The sequence below is a fragment of the Mytilus californianus genome, unplaced genomic scaffold (assembly GCF_021869535.1).
Source record: "Mytilus californianus isolate M0D057914Y unplaced genomic scaffold, xbMytCali1.0.p SCAF_1, whole genome shotgun sequence".
NCBI classification, from domain to species: domain Eukaryota; kingdom Metazoa; phylum Mollusca; class Bivalvia; order Mytilida; family Mytilidae; genus Mytilus; species Mytilus californianus.
In genome coordinates this window covers 75,936,478-75,961,991 of record NW_026262581.1, presented here as the reverse complement: position 1 = coordinate 75,961,991, position 25,514 = coordinate 75,936,478, and the positions used below count along the sequence as shown (strand labels likewise).

General features: G+C 31.9%; 1 protein-coding gene across 1 annotated transcript in view; it reads left to right on the top strand.

Annotated features, from left to right (window-relative positions):
• The window catches only part of LOC127707484 (cell migration-inducing and hyaluronan-binding protein-like), a 47,060-nt gene that overhangs the window by 4,378 nt on the left and 17,168 nt on the right, over positions 1-25,514 (top strand). Inside the window, exons 2-14 of the mRNA XM_052212062.1 lie at positions 5,906-6,125; positions 7,268-7,407; positions 8,550-8,709; positions 10,717-10,890; positions 11,428-11,646; positions 12,245-12,343; positions 13,146-13,282; positions 14,881-14,953; positions 17,192-17,316; positions 19,110-19,255; positions 20,303-20,372; positions 21,421-21,561; positions 22,274-22,424. Coding sequence (XP_052068022.1) covers positions 5,906-6,125; positions 7,268-7,407; positions 8,550-8,709; positions 10,717-10,890; positions 11,428-11,646; positions 12,245-12,343; positions 13,146-13,282; positions 14,881-14,953; positions 17,192-17,316; positions 19,110-19,255; positions 20,303-20,372; positions 21,421-21,561; positions 22,274-22,424 — 1,855 coding nt within the window. The remainder of the gene's footprint in view (positions 1-5,905; positions 6,126-7,267; positions 7,408-8,549; positions 8,710-10,716; positions 10,891-11,427; positions 11,647-12,244; positions 12,344-13,145; positions 13,283-14,880; positions 14,954-17,191; positions 17,317-19,109; positions 19,256-20,302; positions 20,373-21,420; positions 21,562-22,273; positions 22,425-25,514) is intronic.

Below are 25,514 nucleotides of genomic sequence, written 5' to 3'. Positions count from 1 at the left end.
CCCATATATAGCATAAGCTTATAAATGTACATTCATATGTTAGTTTCTTTGAAAACAACAATCTTTCTTTGTTTCTGGTTCAAACATATTATTTACTGCAACATAACAATACCAGCTAGACGTATTTATGTGATCTAAATATATACTGATGATAAACCTCTAGAAACTTAAATGTATTACTTTTGCGATTAAGGAATATTTGAAACAAACTTGTTTTGAAGATACTGAATCATAATTAAACCTTCCAAAGGGTGACTATTATAAAGATATAAAATTTTACATCGGAAATATGAATATATAAGGTTGTTCTCCTAAGTAAAATATATATCGACATTTACATTATAGTGTTATCATTTATCAACAAAAAGTTCAAGTTCAAATTTTTCAATTAAACCAGAAAAAGACGAGATAGTACAGCGATTCATATTGCCATACAAAAGAAGTGATAAGGTGTCAATTTGATGACAGAAAAAAACTGGAGATGTTTTGTTTTCTTTGATTTGTTTATATTTTAGATTAAATCATTATAGCCCATATCAGTAGGTATTTATCAATAAGGTTTGTGTTTTTAAGAGTTACTGGATAGGAAAAAAATGTTTCAATTTGATCAATGATTACATCTATATCCTTCTACTCCTTCAGACCACAAAAGAAATATATTTAGATAATATACGAAAAAACAAAGATTTATTGACAGATAAATTTGTAGTTCTGTAGATTTATATATGATGAGGAGTAGAAAAAAACATTGAACAGCTTTCTTCATTTGAATATAACTAATGAATTAAATTCATCTGATGAAATTAAAAAGAACATTTGACAGAGAATGGTTCCAATTGGATGTAAACAATATAAATACATAAAAATACATTAAGAATATGGCCTTTATTAGTTTAAATACACAAACATACGTTAAGACTAGTGCATTTATTTAATAATGATACCTTAACGAAATTGTTCCCCTCTACTTTATTTTCCTGTTTGTCACCTCTAAAAGTCGATTTCTTCTTATAGATTGTGGATATGTTTTGTCATTCGCTAATTTATTAAACATCGAATACCTTTACTCTTACATTTACACCTAAGGAACACAACTTCTTTCAGGATACAATAATATATTAAATTCATCTTCATATGATCATATTTCAACCACAAATTTCATGACACTTTTATATACACAACCTATTACCGGCTTTTGTTACAGCAGATAACATAGAAAACACAGATTGTATAACAATTGCATTCGGAACAGGAGACAAAATTTGCTTTTTTTTTGTTTATGGCGATCGAAAACAGATTTTATTGTATATGCCTTAGTGATGGCTGGTAATAGGGTGTGATAAAAAATACGTGAAATGAATCTTTAACTTTTTGAATTTGTTCGTACGCATGGGTAAAAAAAAATCGTTACGGTTCTTTCAAATACAACACCAGACACCCTTAACTTAAGCCACTGGTGAATTTTCATTTGTGGAATGTCCTCCTAGCTAACGCCATATCTTAGTGCATTCTACATAAGCAAATTCATTATAGTATCTCTATAAACATGGCTGCTTATAATGAACCTATTCAAGTAATCCAAACCATAGTGCTTCAAAAATGGCATTTAAAAACCCATAAAATATAAATTAGCAGAAAAACTCCAGTCAATTCAATACAGGTGCGTGCTTAAAAACAGTGTGCAGCGGAAAAAAGATAGAATTCCTTTAAAAGTTTACAGATGACCTCAGACGAGTAGAACGCATTTCCCCATATCTTATTTTACTCCAAAAACAAGTTCGTCTTGCGATTCAACATTTTTTTATTTTTACTACAGCAACTACACTCCATGCATAATAGACCAATTCATCCTCTATATATATAATGATGATCTACAAATACTCCCGAAGCAGATGAAAGCAATTACTGTAAAAAAAGTTTTTAATAAAAATACCGAACTCCAATTAAGGTACAAACCGAGTGATAAATTGTGTTCCGTGTAGCAACATAGGACCTTGGTAACCCAGGCGACGTACTTGTCAATACTATTTTGTTCTTTGTATTGTTGTCTATCATGCATACAGCTACTGTATCATATTCCCATATATAGCATAAGCTTATAAATATACATACATCTGATAGTTTCTTTAAAAACACAAAAATCTTTCTTTATTTCTGGTTGTAAAATTTTACATCTTATACACAGTAGGTATAGTGTCGGCTGGGATCGTGTTTTATCGAATGACTTGATCGGGTGTTTTCGAGTGTGACCACGTTTTTTCGAGTGAATATGATCAAAAATGTAAACAAACATACTTCTTTTTTTTTTGTAAGACGTGAAATAGATGCTTAAACTTAATATACAAGATCATACAAGGTAAGTCAGTATTGGTGATAAAGAGAAATCATTACCCCTGCATTATTTTCTGTTCTAAAAGTTCCATTTAGCTTTACAATGCTTTTATTCCAAAATATAGAATAAAGCTATTTTTATAAAAGTACCAATGCAAATGTCAAAGAAAATATATATCTGGAATCTATATATCCTTAGATATACAGACACTTTATAAAAATTCTTGTTACTAGTATTACATTGAGAAGGACATTTTTAGAATAAATTAATTTTTATACGTCCGTGTTTTTTTTAGAGCAGTCCCGGTTTTTTTTAATGCGGTCAATGTTTTGATCAAGTGATTAAACACAATTTCAATGGCTTGAAATGTTATGTGTGAGTATGAGTGCGATTACGTTTAAAAAACAACGAAAAGGTTCAAATAAATTACTTTTCAAAGCACGAAACCAATGCATTTAACCAGTTTGATAATACCGTAGTATATATCACGTACATTCATAAAAAGCATCGTATATTTGTATATATTATTGTTTGCCACATCTTATGAATTGCATGGACACCGGCATTGGTATATTTGGATACTAGTAGATCAAACATGTCCACGCCCATGTAAATATGGTAGAACTATCCAACAAGTCAACACCCAGGTGCACATGTTGTATCGATCCAAACATACGTGTATCGATGTCGATTCAACCAAATATGGATATCATACAGTTAATATTCGTGTTGTAAACAATAGTAATGCGAGAACAGACATATATATATATAAAGAAAAGGAAATGTGGTGTGAATGCCAATGAAACAACTATCCACAAGAGTTCAAATGACGAAGATAAAAGTAGATATAGGTCACCGTACGGCCTTCAACAATGAGAAAACCCTATACCTTATAGTCAGCAATAACATGAAAAAATTCAAATAATAAAACGAGAAAACTAACGAACTTAGTTATACAATACACAAAGTACGAAAAAAAACCAAATATAACGGATATGAACCAACGACAACCACTGAATTACAGGCTCTTGACTTGGGACAGGCATATACAGATTGTGGCGGGGTTAAACATGTTTGTAAGCCCTCAACCCTCCTCTAACTTTGGACAGTGGTGTCACAGCACAAAATAAAAACAAACTGTAAAAATCAGTTACAAATGACGTTACTCAATAGATCGATACGAAGCACAGACAAACCAACTAACATAAAAACAATAGATACAAAGTATAGATAAAAGAGTACTCACGGTTACTGAAAGCTAGTTCAAAGCCAGTTAAACCTAATGAATAAATCATGTTTTCCAAGACTAAAGTATCAAGCAGTACAATGTTGGATTGAGACGTACGTACATTGTGTGTGTTAAGCGGGTATGTGTATTTTTTTTAACAGAAAATACATCCTAGATGTTTTATTTGTTAATTATGATAAATGGTAGTTTGTTTTATCGTTCTATGAATTGAAAACAGAACATTTTTCAAAAGCTACTACTGTGATGAGGAGTATGATCAATCGTATGCTATACTTGGTCACACAGCAATAATACACCATGATAGTTTCCTTTCCATCAGTTAGCAGCGATTTAAAAAGTGAAAATACGGATCTCTATCTAGACATTACAATTACTAATTCAAAAATGTTTGTCAATAGGAAATAGTATTAGTAATTTCTAATATATCTTAATACTGCAAGGTTATGGTAAAATGATTTCAGAACAGAAAATTATCATTAAATTGAAAAGGGTTAAATTTGATCAACATAACTGATCGCATATAATATCACTCGAAAAAAAATCTGATCTACACTTGAAAAAGTGGACACGATCTCGGCCGGACACTATACCTACCGTGGTATATATGAATATATAAATAAAGGCTGTTCTATGTAAAATATCTATCGACATATACACGTACTATATATATATATATATATATGGATACAATAATAGAATATAAGGAATTAGTACTGTACAATCTTAAACACTGGAATTCAACAGAATCTGTGTTTGATGAACAGAATGACTAATGCTCAAAGTACGATATTTATCAACTTTCTATATTTCAGTTTTGGAGAAATATAATATTCGTGGTACAATCTTAATTTTCTGCAATGTCATATTGTCCTTGATAGAAATAGAACTGTTTTACTTATATACTTATTAGTAAATATAAGTGAATTTGATGTGAACTACAATGAATTGCAAACGTTCTGTTTCAGCCACCCGTGAATATATCATATCAGTCACGGTTGCACATGCTTTATCAAACCTCAAATCTTTATTGCACCATGTCACGTGAAAAACATCTGTTTTAGGTATGATATTATAAAAAAGTATTTATGATATGACTTTTTAAATATCACACACAATATCAACTGTCAACCAATATATACCCGAGAATGTTGGCGTTCCGGCTTGATTAGGGTGTGATTTAAAAAAAAAAGCCATATAATGCATGTATTCTGTATTTGAACTTAAAGTTTATTGTCACATCAGATCGTTCTTCAATTCAAATAATAACAATGTTTTTGACGAATGGTCAAGATAAAGATAAAAGTATTTCTTATTTTGTATCCTTGTGTTATTGTTAATCATTTCATTCATTTGTTAATTTCACTTATTTTGCTGATATTGATATAAAGATGATATACCGAATTAAATGAAAACAGATACATGTAATGATATGAACTACTATGTGTAAGCATCTGAGCACGACTATGCTTAGTACGGGGGACGTAATTAATAACCCGATCTATATCAGTGCGGACACAATGGTATGTTATATCATAGATTTATACAGGTTTATACATTTATGGCTATATCACATAAGAACATGGTAAAGAACTTGGGTAATTGTTTTTACAGGAACTAGAAAGAGTAATCAATTGTGGAAACTACTGCACACAAATCTGTACTGCTAACTTAGATCTTATCTTAACTAACTACGGAGCAAATTTTACTAAGGAGTGTCCTACTTTGGATCACGGATTTGTATATCATACTAGTAGTTCTTTAACACTATAGTATACAAATCATTGATAGGGTTGAAAACATATGTTTCATTTTTGGCAACAGTAAATCGAATTTAGATGATGAGATTATAAAACCAAAAACTGAGGACCGGATGTCAGGGTACATGATTTACTTTTGTGTCTGTCCAAATTTAGGAGTCTGATAAAACGCCAGTTAGATCGACGGTTAAATTATTACATAATAACGTAAGCTTGCAAGTGTTCATCACCCAAATTAATCTTTATTAAAAATGTTAAAAACTCTTTCATCAAGTTCTTCACATCAAAACCGCCGCTTCCAATGGGAGGACGAAGATTTAGACATTTTACGTTACAATGTGCTCGCCATAAACAATCTACTAAAAGAAGTAACTACTTTTACAAGCTATGAGTGCAGATGCATCATGTATAATAATATCATAACATTAATACATTGAAAAGTGTCATCACATTTTAAGGAATGTTTATAGTTAACCCGCTGAATACTTTTCCATAGCGTGTCTTGGTTTCAAAACCAAAAGGTCTGTACTATTGAAATTTGATTTTGATATCAATTCTGTGTTATAGGTACCACAACCTAACAGTGATGCTACACTCATACAAAATGTCTTACTTAACAGCCAGCCTCCTACCTTACGTCAGCTGACTATAGCATCTGGAGCTAAGCTGGTTTTTGATCCAAACACTGCCGTTCATCTAAAGGTTCACGCCATATACATCGACGGAGAATTTCATATTGGATCAGAGACATGCTTATTTGACGGAACTGCTCATATTACATTTTTAGGTACTAAAGTATGCAATTTTCCAACAAAAACTGCTTCATTTTCTACAACGAGAAAATAGTTAATTAAAAATGGAAGTGGATACAATACTAATCTTCAATGTTTCAAGTGTTAAAAAGTAATAAAAAAAAATGTCACAGTGTAGATTGACAATGTTCATATATAAAACTTCTCACTTTCTAATGTTCTTTCAAACAACTAGAATAAATATAAGACACACTTGCAGTGCATAGTAGGCACCATGTTTTGATTTCTGTATATAGAGTATGCATTAGCACATATAAGTTAAGGTCACATACCCTACATAATTGATACACAAATAAAACATGCAATCCGCAACTTTATACGTAAAATATGTTGTCATCAGCAATCCGCTGCACTGAAATATTGACATTACATCATTTATATTTCGAGCATTCACTGAAGAGACATTATTTGTCAAAATGCGCATCTGGTTCAGTAAAATTGGTACCGTTGATGTCCCTGCGAGTCACAATGTACTGTTGACCTTCTTTGTTATGACCTTTCACTAACTCAAATTAAAAGCAGCAATATCAAATCCATTAGAATACGTAGTCTTTCTTAATTGTCAAAAGTCAGTAGGTTATCAAGACAGGACACATATGATTTACAAACTTTCAAATTAATATTCTGTGTAATGCGTGGCTGCGGATAACAGCAGGGTTTCTTCTTGAATTGAGACTTTTGTAAGGATCTGCAGTTTGTTTCCCCATTACCAATGTTGTAAGGTGTTGACCCCAACTGAAATGTACAAATTCATAATGACACTTTATGTTGGTGCGTTCGAAGAGCTTTTTTGAATTCCCCCACACCAGGAACGCTCAAACTCTGGCTCAAACCAAAATATTTGAAAACCAAGAATATATAAATACTTGAATATTAGAAGAGTAATATGACCAAAATGGACCAAAAGTCTCAATAAGTTATATACGAAAAATGTTTCAGTTTATCCTATGTGTTTTAGATGACAACATAAACAAGTCATATTCTGGGGACATCAAGTGACACACGTCTTACCATCGAATGGTAATGTAAAGTATGAAGAAAACTGTTGTCCTGTCATGATTAACAAATAATTCTCAAAAATATGTTTATATATATGCAATTCAATACTTACTTTTAGGGGAAGTTGAAGAAGATAAAATTCTTTTGGTTAGGACGGGAGGCACTTTCGAGGTTCATGGGTCAAGGAAACTACCTTGGACAAAGTTGGACGGAACTGCACCAAAACTTCAGAAAACCCCTGATATTCTGGAAGGAAAGGTATATGTTGCAAAATTCCTACTCGTGCTTCTTTATAATTCATAACAGTTAACCCATACTATTTTCACTAGTGTTATCTAACACAAAAGCATTGCCAGAGTATCTACATAAGTATGTTAGACTCATGAAAATCTCAAATCAATGTCCAAACTTTGTATCATGTAATCGACGTTTAATTTGATGTCATATATTATCATGATTTCATGTTTCCAAACGAAGCACAATATGAATTAATCATTTATTCCCAGTTTCATTACCATTTCTGTCATCTTTATGTGTCTTCTTGGCTTCGTATTATACAGGCTTGTTAGACTACATACATTTCAAATCATAAAATCGGCATAACACCACTGATATGACAAATGAAAAAGAACGGGGAAAAACAACATCCATTTGAGAGAGCAAAAAAAGAGGGACATCTTTTAGAGGAGCCGTACATCGGCAGTCGATTTTGAGTGTTACTTTATAATAAAGTTATATTTGACTCCGATTTTGTAATAGGACCGAACGTCGATTTGAGACCAAACGTCAATTAGAGTCCAACGTATATATACATATTTAATTATCTACTGTCGCAAAAGAGAATAAAATATTTTTATACACTATACTTTATATATATAACTGACAACGCCATGGCAAAATACGAAAAACAACGAAAAGATGAACAAGTCCGCAAAATACTGCACAGAAAACTAAAGACTGAGCAACACTAGCCTCTAAAAAACGGGAGTGAACACAGATGCTACGGAAGGGTAGACTGTTCCTGCTGCACATGTAACACCTGTTGTGTAGCTCAATCATGTGCAAATCCAGTGATAAGTCTCATTCGGTGATGTCCCAATCGTGGAAAAGAGGGAGGAATTGTAGTCACGACAATTGGAACTTATCAATTGAGATATTTAAACGCAATACGATGACTGAGGGTATGTTACTTCATTGAAATGGAGAGTTGACAATTAGGAAAGTTGTATAGCCATTTATCTTACCTCCTATACATTTCTAGGAACATGATTGGTTAAAAGCAACCGCGTGGAGACCGTGAATATTCCATATTAGTAGTTCATAGATCCTTGTTTGAAGTCGTAACACCTATAACGAGATTCTAAATTCATTTATCGTGCATTGATTCATTCTTTTTACAGGACAATTTAGATTTTTGTAACGACAAATGCCGGGATGGTTTATTAGTCTATCAAATCGAACCCAGCAGTGGACAACTATTAGCTGCCCATTTGTTTGATTTCACGATACTTAATGAAGAAATAGATGAACGGATAAACCAGTTTGTTGAATATCTTGAAGGTAATCTCAACGAACAATTTTAGAATAAAAAAAAAAGATTGCATTGCAATTTTTCTTCCGCTTTTCAACAAAAATAATAAAACTTAGATGAATAAAATTGAGAATGGAAACGGGGAATGTGTCAAAGAGACAACAACCCGACCAAAAAGCAGAAAACTGATTCTCATTAAGCTCATCTTTGTTAAATGTTTTGTTTTCATAAAAGGGGATTTATTTTTAATTTATTTAATTTTGTAGTCTTGAATTGTGGTGATATTTGTCTTTCGCAAATAGATTTCAAATCCAAAATCGGATAAACCGTCCAAGTATCAGTTCTGCGGAACTACTGAGTTATTTATCTTCTAGTATATAGAATTTTTGACTTCTAGACAGTCGTCAAGACATATTGGATAAATTAAAGTTCGTTCTTTATTAATGCCGAGATACCTTGAAAGACAGGCTGCGTTTTTATTTTATTGTGATTTAAGAACATTCTTAATTGATTGCGTTCTTCAATGAACAGCTGGTACCATTTGCAAAGATTTGTAGCTTTAAAAAAGATATTACTATGATTCCTAACATTTCTTGAAAGGAGGAAAGTTTTACTATGAATTTTTATTGGAGTGGAAGCGTCAAGAAAGATTCCCTAAAGGTTATTTGTCATCTATACATCTCTAAAACATAGATAGTCTTACTTAAGGGTCTTTAATATTTTCCATATAATCTTGAAGCAGCGTAGGCTCATTACGTTTCTCACATCCCTAAAGAATATTTAGTTTCAATGAGGTTTCTTTTTGTTTTCAAACTCCCATAAGCGCTACGAGTGTCTTCTTTTTTAACACCTGCCTGAAACACGAAAAGTTTCATTGAACTGATTCTTCATGTTTTGAAACTCCTCTTTATCACGAAAAGCTTCGCCGATGATTTTCAGTTTTACCTTCCAACGAAGGTTGTTAATTTACCAAACATATCAAAAACAAGCATAGTTTCACTGAGGAGTTTTCATTCCCAATACACCCCTAAAGCACGCATAGTTTCACTGATTGGTGTTCTTTTCCCATACATCACTAAAGCACGGATAGTTTCACTGTGGGGTGTTCATTTCCCATCATCTCTAAAGAACGGATAGTTTCACTGAGTGGTGTTTATATCCCATACATCTCTAATGCACGGATAGTTTCACTGAGGGTTGTTAATTTCCCATACATCTCTGAAACATGGATAGTTTTACTAAGGGATGTTCATTTCCCATACATCTCTAAAGCACAGATAGTTTCACTGTGGGGTGTTCATTTCCCATACATCTCTAAAGCACGGATAGTTTCACTGAGGGGTTTCATTTCCCATACATCTCTAAAACACGAATAGTTTCACTGGGGAATGTTTATTTTCGAGATACCTATAAAGAAAGAGGCGGAAGATACTAAGGGGCATTCAAAACTTATAAGTCGAGAGAAACTGACAACGCCATGGCAAAAACCGAGAGACAACGAAAAACTACATATAAAACTAAAGACTGAACTACATGAACCCCACCACAACATGTGGGTAATCTGTGTGCTCTGGAAGGGTAAGCAGATCCTGCCCTACTAGAAGCAATAGTCTTCTTAATTATGGTAAGTACACTTTCGGTGATAAGACCCATTCAATGATGTCACAATCGAAAAAAGCAGAGATATAGTTTAACTGAAGGGTGTTTGTTTTCCAAGGCAGGGATAATTTCGCTGAGGGTTGTTTAAAGTTCCGCTTACCCCTCAAGCTCTTGGTTTCTCTACGTAAGTTTTCACACTTTTGGCTTTGGCGTTAATACCTTCACTGAGGATTTTGCAAACATTATTGATTTACCAATAGATTTATAAGAACAATTTCATTTTAGGTCTCTGAAGAACGAAATTTTGTATTGCTGTAATTTCAAAACATATTTGAAAGACGGTCCCTTAAATATCGGTCTCTAAACATTTTGTTTGATAGTTCTTCAGACATCCTTAAAGGACAATTTTTATTTAAGAATTATGATTCTGTTTTCAGAGATTCCTATAGGACTTATAGTCGGAATAGGACTGAAGAAACAAATCGTAGATAGCAAAAGTCATGACCTCACACGAGTATTTCAAGCCATTGAGGGTTTGGCACACACAAATGTGGAAAGCCAGCTTCGGGGAGTAGACTTAGGAAGTGCATTTACATTGTTCGCTTTGAAAGGTAACACTGTACAATATATTAAATATTGACGTTAAAGATAATTTATAGTTTGCATGCTTCTTTTCTACAAACTTTTATTCCGTTATGACAGATGGTTAAACGGTGGAAAGATTTAACACTTTAAACTGTTGGCATTAAAAGTGCACAGCGAAGTTTTGCTTTATTGCATCCTTTTTTTTTTAAATATACGTACATATCATTTTGCTATAAATAGGATTTTTAATTTATGTCATTTAACGTGATTAAACAGTGATTTTGTAATATTCAATTCATAGACAGCAAACAAACAACATAAGAAAACGAAAAATAACCACCCGTTTAGGGATTGATTGTTGATGACGGCTCTTTAATGATGTAAATTTATACAACTTTTCAAGACTGTGGGAAATAAAGAGGTATTCAATACGACAATTAATTGTCTGCTTGCTAGTTTTATTATGACCAGGTTTTATTTGTGTTTTGTTTTTGTTTTGTTTTTCACGTAGTCTTGAATTCATAAATTGTTCAGTCTCACTTTTAGTTATTTATTTCATTTAGGTGATAAAAGCAAAACTGTGGAAGTGTTTGAAGCTAATTTAAAGGCACATCACAGTGTTACGGCAAAATTCTATCATGGGAACTATGCATATGTAATGGAAAGCTATGTCCGTAATCTAGCCAGGGGATGTGAGAATAAAGTGGAGCTACATGTTTATGACGATACTTTGTATAGGCCTACTATTACACTGTTGGATGAAGTTTTAACATGGCTGCCAGGTATAGTACCATTGTATATTGTTTTCTGCTACAGATTTATTAAAAAAAAGCATGTCGCAGAAATTATTCAGTTAAAGTCATATGATCCTTCAAATTTGAAGAAAAAATGATAATATATTTTATATACTTGAATTACATTTTCTATACAACACGCGTGTGCACAGACTATAGTTTTTTAAAAAGAAAATCATTTATTTTATCCAAAATCTTCAGAAATGCTATTTAATTATTATCTTCTGTACTTTAAATTGCCGACAGCTTTTCCATGTGCAGTTACTTCTTCTCCATTAAACACGTGCTTCGTGATCCTTGTTGATTGTTTATCAGGGTCATGATCGGTAAACTTCAGCAACAAAACTAAAAGGTTAACTAGGATGTTTGATATAATAGATTCTTAAAAGTGGGAGGCTCATGTTGCAGATAATTGATTTTTGTCTTTTTTACACATTTTTATTTAAATATGTATCCGAATTGAAGTTTTCCATGATATTGTATCCGATATAAAACAATTAATATATGTTCTATTGATAACTTCTCAAAATGTGCGGTATTTGAAATTCTCCGTTAGGTAATAATTTCATTTTTTGTTTTGCAAAAGGTGATAAACTAGTGTTGGCTTCTACTGACTATAATCCTGAACAAGCCGAAGAAGTAACCATTATGTCTATACCATCATCTCATCAAGTTCGTCTTACAGGTGATAACATTATTCATAATTTTCTATATCTTAAATTTGATATATTACACTAGGCAATTGGTATAAAATGAGGCAGACTTAAAAATATTTGCCTAAAGTTTCGTTATTTTTTGGGAAAAGAAAACCAAAAGCACAATTATTTTGACAAGGAGTTGCACAAGATAACGCGCAAAGTATACTCGATTCGTTATTATGCACATCTGGTATAAAAAAAATATATTAAGTTTCGTCATACAAAAAGTTATTTAGTGGAGAGACATTAACAATAAAATTTCATTTTAATGCAAAAACCTAACCAATCTGATTGAAATAAGGTCTTTCCCCGTGCTTCGTTAGATTTGTTTGTCGCTCGAATAAGATCTGAAGACATCCCATAAGTGTCATGTTCAGGGATCTTTGATCATGGCAAAAAACAAAACAAATAAGGACGAAAAGATAAACAGCAGTCTTTCAAACACAACATAAAAAATAAAGACCGAGCAACACGAACCCAACAGTCAATCGTTGGTGATCTCAGCTGCTCCGGAAGGGTTAGATCCTGCTACATAAGTAAAATGCATTAAAAATTATTGACGACCGAAAGGAGGGACAAGGCGAATGCAGTTTACTAACCACTTCGTGAGTGGGGATATAAGTATGTAACAATACATACTCTAGTATGACAAATATTAATTGTTGTGATGAAAGCTGTATGAATATGACGTCATTATAAAATATTTTTAAAATTCTACAATGATTTGTAATTTAAATTTGAATTTAATTGTTTGTTCTTTTGCATGTATAACTTTAAAATGTTTTTCAGAGCCATTGAAATTTACACATTACGGAAATATTTACAAAGGTGTTGATATGAGAGGAGAAATTGGATTGCTGTCCAGAAATGTGAAATTCGATTCTGAAGAAGCCTCCACGAGTAATTTCTACGGCGGACATATTAAGGTTTCTCCTTATGAAAACCTATTCTAAGGCATAACAGTTTCGAACATTTGTATAAAAAAAAAGATAATTAAAAAAATATCAAAAACAAAATCCTAAAAATCCAATACCAACCTCCTCTCCCACCATCCCCCCCCCCCAAAAAAAAACCCCAACAAACAAAAACAACCAACAAAACAAAATTTCGTTGTGTTTTACTACCCCTTGGTTGGTACGCTGCTGATGGACTATTAGTCTCCGACGGTAACATTCATCCTGCATCTAGTGCTCGGTGTTTAATTTATATGATTCTGTTGTAAATGTTTTGTTCATAAAACTATGTAATTGTGCTTAAACTCTGTTGTGTAACTCCACTAGGAGTTTCGAATTTAGGCCTGTCGTTTCAAATTAAGACCTGTCGTTTCGGGTTTAAACCTGTTGTTTTTATGCACTCGAACAGTTTATATATTTGCTCTCAAAATGTTTGGTCAAAAACATTGGAGATTATTCCGAAAACACTTATCGTGCGCATATGAATCATATCATTTGTTTTATGCTTTGTTTTTTTAATTAACTAATTGACTCTCTTATTCTGAAAATTGTGAAATGTTGTGAGGCAGAATCGTGGCCTTTTACATTAATTACTGTTTTCTATTTCAATATGACTTTACTATCTGCAGCAAGACATATTACAGCTAATCAATCTTTCATGTTTATGCATCGCCTACAATAGTTTATGTTTTCTGGTCTGTGTGTCAGTTCGTCTGTTTGTCTGTCCTTTAATCCTTCCCATATCAGGATTAAAATTTTTGGTTAAGATAGTTTATCATGAAGTTGTGAAATTTTATACACATTTTTATAATTTTTTGGACTATTTGTACAAAATTACGGTTTTAACTCCAATGTCATGGTTCACTGAACATAGAAATATGCTCGTGTGAAATTAGCGCATTTTAATGTTAAGATTAAGGTACTTGATACCATGAAGTTGCAGTCACAAAATTTAACTTGAAACTTAGTACACATGTTCATTGTGAGGAGAACGTTTTATAGTTTAGCCAAAATACGATTTAGACTCGAAATCACGATTAGGGAACATTGCCAAATGATTGTAAGAACAGGGCATGGTGTCTTATAGACACATATTCTTGTTATTATTAATGTTTTAAAGAACATTAAATCATTCAACTCATTTCGAAAGTAATTCAAGTTCGCCAATCATTACTGTACTGATGATTTCAATGATTTCAACTTTAACTCAAGAAAAATATTTTAAACACGTATTACTATTTTCTAAGGTTTGCTTTGAATAAATGAAAAATGATCTAAGAAGTTCAGTGAAGCTTCATTTACGAGAAAATTGCACTAACGGTGTATAGAATAGGTATATAGTAATAACATTAACGGTACAAATTTCACAGCACCAGATGAGCATTTCGACAAATAATATATTTCAGTCATGATTGAGGCAGAAATAACTGAAAATTCAAACCTTATATAAACGTTGAAAAGCTGATCAAATCAAAAGGGTTAAGGTGTATTCTAGTAACATGCATGTGTATTAAAGTGTTGTTTAATGCATTCACGGATAAATAAACAGTAGTATCCTTCTAAACATTCAGGTGTTGAAAGATTTTGCTTCAGTTCATATAGAAGGCGCCGAATTGGAGGCACTAGGTCAACAAGAAGTTTTAGGTGAGTTTATAATACAGAAAACATTACACAACTCGTATTTTCCTAAATACAATTCGATATATGTTTTATAAGACGAATCTGGTCCCCCGGAAAGCATCTCAGCTGTTACAAAGAAAATATTGTCAAAAACTACTTTTATTAGGAGCTATCGACCATGAACATATTATAAACCCATTCGCCGTTTGGTCATTTCAAATGTTAGCGCAAGCATAAATACTACTCAAAATTCTATCACTTTGATAGTTGAAAGAAAACTAATGATAAGTTTTTCATTAATCAAAACATGTCAGCGGCATTTTGACGTTAAAGACTTTTTGTTTCATCCAACAGCAAATTCGAGATGATAATGGAAAATTAATTTTACTTTATTGTAAATTGATGCAATACATTTAGGCGTTTAAGGAGATGCGTGTCTACGTTTCACAACGCAGGATCTATCCTCAAACAAACAAAAAAAAAACATATACATTGTAGTAGTTAGTTTTATAATAGTTTTAAACATCAGTTTTTAATACTACAATAACTCAGCCATGTTTACCTCAAGGACTTTACTCTGACAAATTACTTTCATTATATACATGGTTCTTTATAAATCAATATTTAGCAAACAAATATGTCATTGTATTAATATCAAATTGAAATCAGATCTGACAGATTTCTATCTAAGTCTGTATTTTTCATGTTGTTAGAAATTAAAAATTAATGATCTGGACGTTTACATGTATTTGAACTTAACATAAACTTTTACATTAGTTTTATCAAGATATAAATTTGAAGTTGATGTTATCTCCTCATTCTTTTTATTCGTAATCAATGTCTGATATGTTGTTTACATACCGACCGTGCGAGACCCTCATGTGTAGTCAAGGTCGTTAAACGCCCCCTAGTAGTAGTAGTAGTTTACATGAACTTTAATATCAAGCTGATTAATAAAATCAATTATGTAGTGTCAAATTTAAATGTCATATTTCAAAAATCCTATTCATTATATTTCCAAACTTAGAAGTATAAAATATTTGCTTGTAACTAGTTTGTAGGTATTATTTCCGTGCTCTCGCGTAATACTTACAAATAGTTTTTGTATATATTCATTGTACAAATCGTGATTTTTCGATATGCTTGTATCACTTACACAAGCGTGTAAATGTAGATCAATTATGAAAGAGCCTGTATTTGTCTCACTCGCAGGTTCAAAATATGAAAATTGTAAAAGACCTGCTGTACTGATAATCTAATATTTAAGAAACAATGTTATATTCTCACGCGTAAATAACAATTTTACATATTTCAAATAATTAAAAATGTTACACAGAGCTGGATGATGTTGTTGAAGACAATAGATTGCAATTTTTACATGTGTTTGTTAAATTGTGCACTGAAGGACGTCTCTATCAACAAAGAAGTATTTTATTTCGAAAGACAATTTATAGTTTTTCTTTTCAAAGAATTTTTTTTTTGGTAGAGAAAGTCCTTTAAATACATGTACTTTTTTCTAAATACTCAAAAATTATCAAAATATGTCAAAACTGCAGTTATCTTTACGCGTTTATAATTTCGTCACATGATCGTAACTACACCAAAATATCGCTAAATCCTTTAAGCACACATTTGAATTTATGATACTGTGAATATAAGAAAATATAGAATGGCTTTAAGACAATGGACCTGGTGTGAAATAAAAAAAAAAATAAATAAAACAACGTTGAAATGATTTTGAATAAAGGTGATTTAAGCTCGATGATTGGAAGCCAATTTTCTTATACTTAGGTATTTTCACTAATTTCCTACTTGTCATTGACAACAGGTTTGCAGCCTTGATGATTTTACAGTAATCATCACACTGTCATAGTGTTAAACAACAAAAGAGATAAGAGCCTTATCACGATGGTTACATTAATTATACTGAATTAACATAAATTTAATTTCACAGTTTTTTGTACTTTTCGTTTGTTGTCATCGCTTTGTCAGAGTTTTTTTTCGACTTATGACTTTTTAAATTCCCTAGGTATTTTCCCCCACTTTTTTTCTTCAAGAATACAAAGTTCAGAGTTTTTCTCATATCATTTTCTTTTTTATACATCTTTGGGGAAAAATGCAGAATATGAAGTATTCAATATATTGTTTTTAATGTAAAAACGTACACTATACGAAATACTGGATGAGTGGGAATTTCCAATTTTTTTCATTTGACTGATCAGAATTTCATTCTAGAATAATAAGTTTTTGATGTATTTTTAGGTGCATATTCTATCCATTTTCATATGTGTGAGGATGTAAGCCAAGCTGGGCCTTGGATACGACAAAACTCTATACACCATTCAAAATCTAGATGTATAACAATTCACCATACAATGGGACTTATTGTAAGTATTAAGATCCATTTTAGCTCCGTTATGGCAAGTTTAATTGCACCCAACAGTAAATTTCAACATTTTATGTCACATTTACAATAGATCTTACGGTAAGTTGTAGAAATTTTACCTATAGCACATGTTTAAAACATCCTCATATGATTGGTTGTAAAAGAAGTTTGACATTAAATCATGGATTATAAAGCAGACAAATGACTTTTGGATAGCCTTAGTCAGACTTGGAACAACGTTTTTAACATTATTGGTTTTTGGTGCTCTTTTACTTTGTTATTGAGAAGGCCTACCAATAGTTTTGATTCGAGCACCACATACTCATCTAACGAAGACGAAACGCGCGTCTGGTATACTTAATTATAATCCTTAGTATATCTTTAGTGAGGTTGATAGTTGTTAATGAACAACTCAAGTTAAAACTTAGTACACAAGTCAAGTTCATTATGACATGGGCTTTGAAAAATATCTGCCAAGTAACAGTTTTACCTAGATTTCGCAGCTACCAGCATTGCGGCATTTCGGGCTGGACATTGTATCCTAATATGGACACATATTCTTGTTTCGGATATGAATTATACAGAAGTGTAATCTTTGCCTCTTAATATCTGCTACCTGGCTGGCTGTCTAACATCGAAAGTCTTCGTCGTTTGTTCATTGAAGAAACCTCCTAATTGTTGGTATTGACATAATAAAGACATCATAATAATGATGATAAGGTCATCTTTGTTTGTAATGTCTGATTTAAGACTATGTTAATCTTTGTCTGTAAAGTCTAATGTAAGATTAAAGTCATCGTTATTTGTTACTTCCAATGGAAGACTTTGATCATTGTTGTCTGTAATGTCTGATTTAGGACCGTTGCCACCGTTATACATGATGTCTGATTGAAGATTGTAATCATTGTCATGATTGTTGTCTCTGGTGGTTAATTTCTTTTATAGTTGTCTGTTAGGATATTTTCGAAGCTTTAATCGTTGTTTTATGCACTGATTAATCGGCATCGTCTATTTTGTCTAATTGTGATAGTTGCTGTTTGTTATGGTTGATGTAAGTGCCGGAAAAATCCTTATGTAAAGTTACGGTCATCGTTTCTATAATGTCTGTGTTAATGCTGTGATAGGTGTCTTTCGTTATAACATGTATAATGTTGTGTACCTTCTTATCTTTAACGACCAAGGTAAGGATGACAACCGTGTATTTAAGAATCGACGAGAATCTGGGTTTTTGTTACATAAACATCAAGGGGCTTGTTTCACAAAATATATTATGACAATAATTGATTGTAACTTATACTGAAATGTTCATGACTTAAGAGTATATCTTCTCGTAAGTTTTTTTTTTGTGAAATTGATCGCCGATTTTAGCATTGAAAACAACTGTATGTTATAGCTAATTTAATGCTTAAATAATCTTTAAACGTTACGGCTTAGTTAAGGATATCATAATTTACCTGTAAGTTCGAAGGCATAATACTTAAGTTACGTCAAATATCGCCATAAATCGAGACAAGAACAAACAAACAAAAAACCAATGAAAAATAAATCGAAAACATAGAAACTGCAAGCTATACCAGTAGCATATTTATACTGGTATACAATTTTCGACTTTAATTAACTGTGAAATATGATTTAAAACCGTCCTCACTTTTGATAGTTGGATTTAACTATTTTCTTCAGTTAATGAATGGTTGTCACCCATCTCGGTTACTATGATTTAAAAAACATATTTATTGGTTTTCTTTATATTAGACAGATATTTGTTATTCTATAAAGAACATATTTTTCACTTAGATTGAGCAGAATGTATGTTATAAAACCATAGGCCATTCATACTTTTTTGAGGCCGGTTCAGAGCAAAACACCATAATGGAGGGAAATCTTGGATTAGGTACATCTAAACCTCCACCTGGAAGAGGATTAATTCCAACAGATAATGCGTGAGTTAAACACTCTGAGGTGTAATACAAAAATATAGAACAAAATGATACGTATATTTTTTAACTACAATCTTTATACAATATTAATTGGATCAAAGTAAAATACCAATAAAAAACCTTGTAAATTATAACAATAGCTTGAACTTGCTTTCAGTATTTGGTAGCATTCTTTATACATACCTTGGTTTTTTGGTGGGGCTCGTTATGCTTTTTAGTTTTCTTTTTAGTGTTGAATGGACTTGTTTGGGTTTTTTTTGTCGTTTTTCGTTCTTGCCATTGCGTTGTAGGTTTCTTTTCGACTTATGAGTTTATAATGTTCTCTAAGTACCCTTCTTTTGTTTTTTATACTGATTGTATGAAGTTAAGTGCTTTTCTAAACTGATTTTGTTGTACACATTTAAAAAGATGACGTTTAAAAACAAGCTTGACTCCATAGTGTGTTCAAGTCCCTATCTAAAGTCAATTGTCTTGCTCTTGGTTGTCTTAAATTAATTTCAGGTTTTATTGAATATCCTTGATCGTCTCTTCTTTAAATGTATGATTTGATTCCATGTGCAAAGCAGACATTTTTTTGAAAAAGTTACGCCAGGTTACGCTCAATTGCAAACATTTTGCTTGCACACATTAAGTACTTCTTTGATATCAATCTCTATTTATGATCAAGACCTAGAATTTAAAAGCCGAAAATATGAAATGTTGAACAGTACAGAAAATAGTAGGCTAAACAATACAGCAAAATCTTTTAAGGTCAATTTTGTCTTGGCGCTTCCAATATATCTAGGCATGCAGTGACTGAGAGGTTGACACACATTGATACTGAATGGTGACCTCTAGATGAATTTTATGTTGTTTTTGTGTGGTTGGTTTGTTGCATCATTGACTTATACTCCACATCTACTTTCGATCATAAAATTCAAAATAGTTTATAGCCATTAATATCATTTTTGGTACACTGTGAAGTTAGTATCGTTATTTCATATTATAACTTGTTGTCAACCATTTTATTTCTTTCCCTTAAATAATGTGTGTTCCTTTTGACAATTTCAGCTGTCCAACAACTTTCTGGGTGACGAATCCAAAGAATAGTTTTCGCAAAAACGTAGCTGCTGGTAGTCATGTAAGTTGTATTTCTTGAAACAGTAAAAAAATAGGTTGAAATGCAATTAATTTAAAGGGGTAACCGTGAAGTCTTTGTAATCGTTTTTGTCCTACCAAAAAAAGTTAAGTCAACATTTTAAAATCCCGTTATATTTCATTTCACATTGTAAGCAAAAACAACAAATGAATTAAATGCATTATATGTATAATTTTTATTTGTGGTATTTTTAAATAAATTCTTTCTTGATGTTGGGGGAAATTGTAAATGAAAATAGTATTTGCGAAACATATGTTATAAAATGTTCAAAGAATGGGAACATAAACAGTTTCTTATATGGAAAAGTCAAATTTTATATATTATAAGTAGCAAATGTAACAATTATGTTTTTGTGTTAGTAAGGGATTATTCAAAAGGTTAACAATTAGAACAACATTAAATGTAACACGTTTGAGTTAAAAAGTACGTCAATAATCAACTGTTTATTTCAAATTGCATATCATGAAAAAAAATGTGCAATCATGTGGCCAAGAGCCAAATCTAATTCAATACTTTACTTTTTATTATAAACTTACTTGAAACTTTTCAAAAAATTATATTGAAAAAATATTTCTTATTCGGTTTCCATCACAATTTTACTTTAAAACTTAAACATACTTTGTTTTTATAAATTGTTTGTATTATTTTTTAATCTTAGTCTTTACCATTTGATATTTGAAACATGAACGGATTTTTTACGTTACAATCTACTGTCTGTATAAAGTAATAATGTCACATCAAAGTTCAAGTTTTACGAAATCATAAACTTGAAAATTAGAATTTCAAACATTATGTAACAGTTATCACTTAAAAATTCAAATATTTCTGATATCATTTATGAAGTTTTATGACAATTGGAAAGAAGATGAGCACACAATGTCGTTTTGTTAAGTTTGATTTACACAAAATGTAAAAGCATAAACAAAAAGTTTTTTTTTTTCAACATACTGTTCATTTAAAGCATGTGTTTAACATCTACAGTTTTGTACCTTGTTCAAAGAGTATTACGTAATAAAATATATCATTACAGTGCCGAGGATTCTGGTTTAATTACCCAGATTTCCCATTATTACCATCAACATATACTGGTAATCCCTGGATGCTAAATAAAGAGGCCAGATTTACTGCTATTTATCAATTCGAAGATAACACGGCTCATTCAAATGGCGGGGTAAGCTATTGTTTTCCGACATCAATTGTGATTTTCCCAATGCAAAGAAAAAGTGACTTTATATACAGGTTCTAGAATTAAAAAGGCTTATTTGAGTAGAAGAAAAAAAAACACCTGAATGGTGAGTATTAAAATAACAATACTAGAAAATGTAGTTGACGTCCATTGACCGTGGATAAAAGAGGATGTTGGGATTACGTATTTTAGACTTCTTTCTGAATTGGATTTTCAAACCAATGTTCATAATATTAAACCCTATCATACATCTACATTCTGTAAATATACAATGCATGGAGGAAAAACAAAATGGAAAGAGTTGTTCATTTCAAATTCTAATCTTTTATTGTTGCAAAATGAACATGTTCTACCCAAATTGATATACATAATACTCAACTAGACAAGTTAGTGTGATATTCTATTCTGCACCAAATACTATTGATAGAAATCTATAAGATCTAGCGTACATCTTCTATTTTATCAAAACGATAAATAGAAATAATTAAAAGAATTTCTTTTCTTCAAGTTTTCGGTCTTAAAATAAGCTAACATCTACAGATACAGCAAATGTAAGAAATATAAACATCATACTATAAACATTTGGACGTTTAATCATAAATTTAAAAATCTTTTCTGCACAGTTCAAGATGTTTAAAAGTCTGTTTTCTATAAACAAAAAATAAAATAATTACACTACAAGACATTTGTTTTCTAGGCCGGAGGATTTTGGGACAATATACTTAAACCAAATGGAAAATCAGAAGGCTATAATCAATACAGACCAATGAAAAATCCTGTAGAAAACAACTGCATCGCCAATCCGAAAAGCTGTGTTGACGATTGTGTCTATCTCCGAAGATTTACAGGTAACTAATAAACACAATGCCTGTTAGTGAAGAATACTCAATACCATAATTTTACAGATCATCTTTATCCAGTAGTTTCAGTATGGAAATGTGTTACCAATCACCGTATGAAACGACTAATTATGCAATAATCATAGGGTATGTCTGTGAACTCATCTTTTGGCTGAATGTCTTCTTTCTCTTTGCAATTGGCCTTTATATTGAAACCGTAAACAAAATGCAGACAATCCTTTAAGTAAAAGGCTTAGGATAAATGGACGTCAATAGAAAGTTTCAAACAATTTTGAAAACATATGAAGGTACGTGAAACTAGAGATCTATTGCCAGCATATCGGTAAATTTTAACTATCAGACATGTGTATCTTTCAGTCTATAGGAGTGTAAAATATTATACTGTCGACTTATAATATAATTAAACCCACACTCTATCGGGGGCTATATAACATTCACCTTGTCCGTCCGTCCGTTTGTTCGTCCAACAAATAGTATCGTCACCTTTTTCTGGGTTACTACTTTACAGAATGGAATGACTTTATATAATGTCAGCGCTGTACAGTGATTTGTTGTAGGATGTAAGCACTTTCTTGATCTGTCGTAGATCTACTTCCCATTTGCTTATATGTTGATATTTCTAATATATTATAAACATAGTAAAACTTAAAAATTTTCATCACACTTGACTCAAGTATAAATGAACACGAAGACTTCATACTTGTGTCACAAATAGAAACTGGGTGTATCTTGTGACTGGGTAATGTGTTGGCCTGGAACCACACACACACAATAAACAGTATGACAAGTCTGCAAGGACTCTGACTCTCGGACTAGCTTTTGCAACAAAAGACGACTCTGGTAAGCGCGATGTATAATTTAAAGTTCAGCATGGAATACATTTGTACAGAGTTGGAACTGCTCAGTGTAATACTAAATTCAATCTGCCACATCGAAATAATAAAACAGTTTATATAAGAAACCAAAAATTACTTCAATAGACCTGACAAATATTTCTCTAAATGAGTGACAAATTCAATTAAGGGATTACAGAAAAATTAGCACATAGATAATAATTAACAATAGAACATACAGACTTATTTGTGGACTTAAACATATACGAATAATAGATCAATTGAAGTAAAATGTCGCTAATTGAAAATCAAATTAAAACATGAAATAAGATTAGCTTAATCTTCTAAACTTGACATAAACCTTTCACAATAAAAATAACAAAATCCCTTAGTGAAATATTGCAAATATAACAAAAACAGTGATTTTACAAAATATTTTACAAAATTTCCAAAAGTCTCATAATCAATTTTTGTCCATTTTTTCACTGTGACAACATGCATCTTCTCCCTCTGAAGCACGACCCCGTGCTTCGAATAGATTCAACGAAAATATCCAAATTGTGGTTGAAAAGTTCTGGATTGGTTCTGGTATACGGTCCTTAGACTAAGCGTGGAACGCAACTGTTCTTTTCTGATCTCGGATGCTTTTAACTTAACACTTAGTTCTCCAATTTGTTTATAACAATCGTCGACTTTGAAATGTAAAATGGAATTTTCATTAAAAAACTGTCTCTTTTCTGTAGCTATTTCTTCATATTTTTGTTGGATGTCGAAAATAAAATCAATTTTCTTTGTAGGTATAATTCCAAATCATTTATGCGTTTAACGTGATTTTGACAGCTGTCTTCATTATTGGATTGTCTTTTTTGGTTGTCTTGTAAGCTTAGAACATCTGCACTTAACTTTTTATTTTCAACTGAAACACATTGTAAAAGACGTAACTGTTCTCGTTAATTCAAAATTTCGGCTGCCTGACTTGCACCTTTTTTCTGTTCTAGTGAAAGTTTCTGTTTAACACACGTTAATTTGCATTTCAGTATGCTAGTAGAATCCAAACATCTTTTGAACGCTGAATCACGAAGATTGGCGAATGGCAAACTACGGGTAAATGATTTTGAATCGAAATATTCCTTTATCCGTCTGGAATCTCTATCCTTTTGCGATTTTGATTTTGTTTTTATCTGCGGCACATCTTTGCATTTTTGAATTTCCTGATAAGGACGAAAGACACACATTCGGGCGTAATGTCCTATGTGGTGACACTTAAAACATTGCTTACTTGCTGCAAAACAAAATATCTGTCTATGCTGATTTCCACATCTAGCGCACGCTAGAATCTGACGCATCTGGAAAAACCATGGTCTCCACTGTGGCCTGAAGTTGTATTCCATCACTGCAACTCTGCTACATGTTAATATGTAAGTCTCTGGGGAACTGGTAATTCGCTTGCTGCTTTGAAGTATCAGGAAAGCGTGATGAGCTGAAGAGTCAACACGACCCGGACCTGGCACGAACTGTCACAAATAGAAACTGGGTGTATCTTGTGACTGGGTAATGTGTTGGCCTGGAACCACACACACACAATAAACAGTATGACAAGTCTGCAAGGACTCTGACTCTGGGACTAGCTCTTGCAACAAAAGACGACTCTGGTTAGCGCGATGTATAATTTAATAAGTTCAGCATGGAATACAATTGTACAGAGTTGGAACTGCTCAGTGTAATACTAAATCCAATCTGCCACATCGAAATAATAAAACAGTTTATATAAGAAACCAAAAATTACTTCAATAGACCTGACAAATATTTCTCTAAATGAGTGACAAATTCAATTAAGGGATTAGGGAAAAATAAGCACATAGATAATAATTATTAATAGAACATACAGACTTATTTGTGGACTTAAACATATACGAAAAATAGATCAATTGAAGAAAAATGTCGCTAATTGAAAATCAAATTAAAACATGAAATTAGATTAGTTTAATCTTCTAAACTTGACTTAAACCTTTCACAATAAAAATAACAAAATCCCTTAGTGAAATATTGCAAATATAACAAAAACAGTGATTTTACAAAATATTTTACAAAATGTCCGAAAGTCTCATAATCAATTTTTGTCCATTTTTTCACTGTGACACTTGGACTTAAAATCATCATCGACGCAAGAATCAAAACGATAAGAAAGCGAAATACAATAATGATACTGAAGAGTAATGAACCTCGACTTTCAATACAAAATGTG